The 7037-nt window shown below is 38.0% G+C and overlaps 1 protein-coding gene across 1 annotated transcript; it reads left to right on the top strand.

The window, feature by feature from the left end:
* Positions 1-1650: 1650 nt before the first annotated feature.
* LOC145495307 (shaker-related potassium channel tsha2-like) lies at positions 1651-4036 on the top strand. The gene has a single exon (XM_081474901.1). It carries the CDS (start codon positions 1744-1746, stop codon positions 3025-3027), a length of 1284 nt encoding a protein of 427 aa, XP_081331027.1. The 5' UTR covers positions 1651-1743; the 3' UTR covers positions 3028-4036.
* Positions 4037-7037: the final 3001 nt, after the last annotated feature.

Here is a 7037-nt window from a genome sequence, read left to right on the forward strand (position 1 = left end):
AATTATGACTAAGATTTTGGCCAAAAATGACGTGTTCACATTTGGTTGATATTATGTTAGTTTTTTTGTCAAAATTTGGTCAGTGATAATAAATAATAACTTGACGCTTGATGTCTGCAGTTAATAACTTTGTCAAATAAAATTCTCAGGACAGAATATTTTGTGCAATCCAGCATTCCATTGCAACACAGTTTCATTACAGTTGTAATTAGTTATTTTTATGTGTGTTGTTGTTGTTGTTGTTGTTGTTTTTTTTTAAGTTTTCAACTTCCAAGAACAATCATGTTTATTCCATACAAAACTGAAGAAAACTTGCTATAGTCTAGATATCTTTTGTATTCCGATTCCAAAATGTCTGTTCCCGAAGACCACAAATGAAACAGATTGATATCAGCCGTGAAAACCTGAAGAACTTGAATATATATTTCAATCAGATTCATATATTGATTAGAAATGAGTGTTAAATTTTTAAAATTCTACTATAGCAAAAACAAACTATGCATCGATGCTTGTCTTACGCTATATTTGGTCTATATTTGACGTAAGTAATAATTTTAGCTTTCTCAGTTTCTAATCGAGTCAAATAAATATTTCCCTTATTGTATAGTTTTAAATTTCACTTAGTTATAGTTTTGCGGTTTAAGCCTAGCTGTTGGAAAACGTCAGTTTAACCAGTCACATTTAAGATCGGCGAGTGGAATTCATTTCTTGAAACCAAAACATCTTTTCCGTCAGCGAACTTGTTAGGAAATTTTCTTTGTGGTTTTAGTGGGGCGTGTCTTTAAGGCCAAAGTTTTTAATCCATTTCGCTTCATTTTCTCTCCGCGAATACAGTAGAAGATAGCGCTTGGTTCCGGCAATATAGTCGCCTGACTCACATTTCTATCACCAAATAAGAAGGAATGAAATTAATTGCAAATGAATCTAATATAATGAGATATTTAAGATAATAGCCAAAGTACCGATTGATTTGCTTCATGATAATAAGCTGGATTACAAAGGATTTAGCAAACCATACACACGATTTCGCGATCGTCTAATTGGTGTGTTTTGCGGATCATGGTGTCAGCTGTGTCACTTTTCTTGGTTGATACCTGTCCTGCCAATAACACCCTGGATAATCTTAAAGAAAATAAGAGATAACCTTGAATCATTTAAATAAAGTAGAAACTTGAATACACAGCTTCATATACGCTCTTTCGTTAATAACCGTGACCCAAAAAGCGAGACATCTGAAATCATAGGATTATTTAATAATTGATAGAGATTTTTCCTTTTTGTGTTTTTAAAATCATCTAAGTTTTAGTTTCGTGTTGAGGGCAACTGATATTAATCCTTTACCTGTGTTGTTTACGAAACTATATAACGAGCGGTATCTCGAGTAATAACTGTAAATATATTCGTGTGAGAACAATCATGGATTTTTAACGTCCAGCGGCGCTTGAATTCCACAACAGAGAACAGTTTTAAAAATTTATCGCCCTGCGCATCTGTTACAGAAATTGAAGACTTGTTTACGTGAAAAGTTTCGTTGATTAGCTCATTAACAAAGACACTATAAGGTCAAGCTGGTGCCTTGGCAAAATATTTTCGCTATCGGCTGGAATAACACGAAAATACACTGTGAAAGCGAGTTGTCCCAGCCCTGAAATGATCTGACGTAAGTTTAAATTCTTCCTAGTGTTAGTGAGGACAAAAAATGTTCTAGTGAAGTTTTATTGTAACTACACAATAAGACAAGAAATGTTTGCACTGAAGGAGAGCGGCCGAAGAATAACATTAAATGTTCAAGGATGTCGTTTCGAAACTTTCCCAGAGACACTTGAAGAATTTCCTGAAACTCTTCTCGGTTCGGAAGAAAAACGAAGAAGGTTTTACGACCCACAACGAGACGAGTACTATCTAGATAGAGACAAATGTGCGTTCGACGCGATCCTGTTTTATTACCAATCCAGAGGAATTCTATCCCGGCCTGCAACAGTTCCAGCAAATGCGTTTGACGAAGAGCTAAAGTTCTACGAGATCCGAACAGAAGAACCTGAAGAGCAAGAAGGCAAAGTGAACGTTATACCTGCCCGAGGATGGCAAAGGAAGCTGTGGGAATTACTGGAATATCCTGAGTCTTCCAGGCAAGCCGCGTTGTTCGCCAAACTTTCAATGGCTGTCATTGTGTTGTCTATTATAGTATTCTGTGTGGAGACCCTGGATATGGCGTCAACAATAGCAGGGAAGTCTTTGTCCTCTCACAATGACACCAACAATAAGACCTTTGTGGATCGCGAGAGGGACAAACTCCAGAAAAGACCAAAACTTTGGTTTGTAATTGATACCTGCATCATAGTTTGGTTCACTTTTGAATACGCCGCTCGTCTTGTCTCGGCTCCAGAGAAGATCAAATTTGTTTTGTCCACACTGGCGTTAATCGACCTGACCGCAATAATTCCATACTTTCTCTCCTTGTTTCTGGGCGACGATTATGCGCCCGCGTTTTCATTCACGATCATGCGTATCTTTCGCCTGTTGCGAGTGATACGACTGCTAAAACTCACGCGCTACGTAGCAGCTCTTAAAATTCTCGGCTATACCGTCCGTTCCTGCCAAGAGCAGCTAACCGCGTTAATTTTTCTAATCTTAATATCGGTGGTGTTATTTTCCAGTACAATTTACTATATCGAAAATAAGGAAAATTCTGAACAGTTCGATAGCATCCCTGCCTCGCTTTGGTGGGCGATTGTCACCATGACAACGGTCGGTTACGGCGACATGGCGCCAGTCACTCCGTTTGGAAGAATAGTGGGAGCATTGTGTGCCATATTTGGAGTTGTGGTCATGGTGTGCCTTCCAAGCCCCGTGTTCATTTCAAGCTTTAATGAAATCTACATGCGACACATAGGACAAATGAGGAAGAAGAGTAAGCAAATTGATGCTGACAACACTAGCCTAAAGGTCAAAAGGACTTGGCGATCTGCCATAAAACCTTCAAATATTTTACTTATCAGAAAATTCTGCGGCGGGCAGGAAGACTAGATTGCAGGCCTTGCCAGTCAGGAAATCCAACAGAATATTTCTACCCTTTGCATTAGTCAAGTCTGATTAGGAATCTCGATATTAAGTTGATAAAAAGAGCTGCGGTTTATTAGTTGAAGTTTTGGACTCAAGCTGGTCAGATCTAGGTAAGCCTACTTGCAGACCTCTATATATCATTTCACTTTTTCCTTTTGCATGTAGGCTAATCTTGGTTTGTGCTTTTCCCGAGTCACCGGAACGTGAAGAATGTTAAGACAAGACACTTAACTATCACTAAGTTTCATTCCAGCTATAAGCATGAACAGATATATGTATCACTAGTCCATTATTGAAGAAACCACGGCAAAACGCTTTGATGTAAATGGCCTAGCATACAGTGTCAGGGCAGATGAGAGTCAGCTAGTCTCTGTTCGTTGAGGAGGTTACCAATCTAAAGCTAGAGATCGGAAGAGGGGGTCTCCCCAGTTGTATTCATTTTTTTAGAGGATTGTTGGTATGCCTGTGATGTAAAATAGCACGGAGTTTAACCATTCTCCGGTTCTTTGGGATGCTATAGTTCATCTCGGTTTATCCTCACCTTTGCCAACAGGACACTCGTTATGGCTATATGTGCTCCTAAGCCGTGTGGAGAGAGGCAATGCGAGAATAAAGTTCATTACGTTATTTCAAGCACACAACGATGAAGCCTCGTATTCCATCACTCGACGTGATTCCAACGCAGTAACCCTAAGACAACCAGGCATCTATGAAAAATTGATCCAGGTGAAATCAGTACTGATGTAAGATGTAGAGAACAATCTTATTCGATTTCAGTTTTCAGAAGACGATTGAAAGACTTCTTAGACTCACAGTTTACAGAAAAGGAAGTAATGATTTCCCCTTTTGGCAATCAGTCTAATTGCAAAAACTTTCAATCACTTCATTGCAGTGCTTTTCAACTGCTTTGCTTGTTCATCAGATTTAGGAAGAAATTAAGAAATCCTCCAGATGCTCGAGTAACAAGCGGACAAAAACCTTGTACCGATACATGGTATTGCAAACATTCTGTGTGACTATGTGGCTGTGTAAATATCTTCTTAAAACAAATAATTTATAACAACATACACCAAATGTCGAAAACAAATTTTGAAGTTCATGTCAAACACTTGAAAGTACTGCATGGTGAAATCAAACTGATAACCAAAATCTGTGCTTGCACAATTTCTCAGAACTTGGAAATTTATTTTCTCGAGTTCTCATGGGAAATTGTGTTTGGTGTTATTTCAGGCAACTATTTTTATCTTAAGCTTTTAGAAAATGTAAAAAGATCTGACTATACTTCGAATTATTCTGGTACAAGGTTTTTGTCCATTAAAAACTGAAATGGCTCGATTTCCTATCGGATTTCGTCTTTATTTGCGTGTGTGTCCTTCGATTTTAGTGATGGAAAACCACACGTAACAGTCCAATAACAACATTATACACCGTTAAAGCGGCACAGTTTTTGGTACAAACTTATAACAAACGACTAAATCAAAATAAAAGCTGTTCGACTTCTAGTATTGCCCGCCTTGTAAGTCATTTTTGTTTCTGAGGCCATAGCCTGCGAGAAGGTTCTCATTCGCAGAGACCGGCCTGGAAACGAGGTTGGCAAAGGCAAAGTTGCCATCCAGGTACGAGTGGCCTCTCACCGGCTCGCTTCGCACGCCCACAACTCTCTCTCGGCTTCACCTTTGCCCGTGCTGCAACTAATAAGAGCCTGCTTGCAGGCTACTGAGACCTCCGTTAATATGGCCCAATTTTTATGGTTTACCACTGAAGAATTAATGAGGAACCACAAAGTACACGGCATTCAAAAAGCAACGTTTGACGTACTAGTAGACAGATGTATTTCATTTTGAAGTGTTTTTGGACTGATTTATAGCGTCTAAGGAAACACAGCACCTTCTATACATATTAAAATAATTTGCAATTCGCAATAAAGCAATGGATGGAATAAGCCATCGATCCACCTAATTTTGTTATTTGAGAACTAATCCCCAAATTTGATATCTAGATAGATATCAAATATCTAGTGCTGGTTTTATTGTTCTACTGACATGACGAAAAACTCTTTCGAACGAAAACTTTTTAAAATTAACTTTAAGTTCTCAGAGGGTGTTATGGCTGATGAAATAAAACCGTCAGGGGAATAGGTGTTTTTTTTTGTTTTGTTTTGTTTTTTTGTTTGTTTTGTTTTTGTTTTTTTCTATTTCGGAATATGATAACGACACATGAGAACTAGCATCCAGTATATATATGGGCTTACTCACGTACTTTAGCCCATTGTTCCTCCCGGAACATAGGGCACCAACAATATTCCGCCATTCTCCTCGGTCCTGAGCTACTCTTTCAAATTGTTTCCATGCGTTTCAGGTCCTATTGATGTCCTTTTCCCGCCGCCAGTTGTTCCGTGGTCTCCCTCTGATTTCTTTGACCTTGGGGCGTTCCAGCCACAGCGCTTACTCTCTCATCGGATGTTCAGAAACCATTATCGAATTTGGACGCATGCACACAATCACAACGGAACCGTAGGCTTTCCTGATACCGGTAATTTAGTTTGTCTAGACATGGTTAATAGAGGTAATGGTTATGAAACCTGGTAAAGTTCTTTGTTGTATGTTTTTGTTGGCTATTTTGGGAGTTTAACCTGCACAAAACCTGGCAAACTACAAAAGGCGGTTATGAGTGCTAATATACAACTAACCAATAGAAGCATTGCTATTATGTAATTCATGCATACTCAATGAGCATAAAACAAAAGATGTGCAGGGTCAAGTACCTTCCAACATTTAAATCTCAACCTGTTTGTTTGCTTCTTTGAACCATTTTCTCTATTGATAACAAAGGTTTAGGGCGTCGGTCGCTCGGTCACCACTGACCGCGGAAAACTTGAGCAACGCCTCGAGCAATTCTTAAAGAGCATGCGGTGTGACGTAAGTGTTTATAGCGCTACTCAAGTCATGCAGAAATTGTTGACACCTTTTACCATATAAGGTCGTCTGATGCTAAGACTGTCGTAACGTTTTGATACCTGTTTGAAAAATCCCAAGACACATTTCTTGTTTAACACTACAGTAGCAAAAAAGTTATAGGTTTAATTTTGTAAGCTTTTTGCATGCAGCAAGGTTTGGCAGTATCTTGCAGCTTTTCCCTACGTCTACGGGTATTGCAACTAGGAGTTCCATGATGTGTTAAACTTTGGTTTAAAGAGCCAATTATTTTCAATTTATCTATGTCAAATGGACTATAAGATTTTGTCACTATTTTTAATGATTTCTTTTTATTTGCAGGGATCGAAAACAACTATATATTTCTGTCAATATTGTCAATGTCTTCTAGACAATGTGTATCTCCTTTTTCTTGGCGGTTGTTGTGGACATATTTTCTTTAAATTGAACTTAACCCCCAAAAAAGTGAATCTAAGAAAAGTGAATCACTTTTGTTCTGTTATCATGGAACCAAATTGACATTTTGGTTTGTGTTCCATCATTTAATTTGTCCTGCAGGTTAACAATATATTCAAGTTGATGGAAGTGCCTTGTATTCTTGTTTACAACTGCATCTATTTTGAAAATATATTTTTAAGATATTTATGGCGATTATTAGTAGTTGAGTGAATTTTCACAGCCCAACGGACTGCTTAGGCACTTGCCTATTGTCTGATGAATAAAAATGCTGGTAAGAACAGTATCATTGAACAATTAGTAGCCAGACTTTTCTTAAAGCGATAATGAGATTTCATCCAAGCAGGAGTCAACTTCGAGCCCAAGTCAAGTCCGAGTTAAAAGTCAAGCTCGAGTCAATTTTATTCTTTTTTCACAGTGAACGTTTCCTTTTTTATATATATAATATCGTTTAATTGTAACTGTTACTGCCAAAAATAATAAAAAATGCAGTTAGGTTTGACATGAAACAGTTTTTCACTGAAGACGCGATCGCGAAGCTAAAATTTCATTTTGCGTATTGAAACAATATACAAGCTTATAACT

This window comes from Orbicella franksi, chromosome 8 (assembly GCF_964199315.1).
Source record: "Orbicella franksi chromosome 8, jaOrbFran1.1, whole genome shotgun sequence".
NCBI lineage: Eukaryota > Metazoa > Cnidaria > Anthozoa > Scleractinia > Merulinidae > Orbicella > Orbicella franksi.

What these genes read in the sequence shown, in the direction of transcription:
- LOC145495307 (XM_081474901.1), top strand. Translation starts at nt 1,744, where the DNA reads ATGTTTGCACTGAAGGAGAGCGGCCGAAGAATAACATTAAATGTTCAA.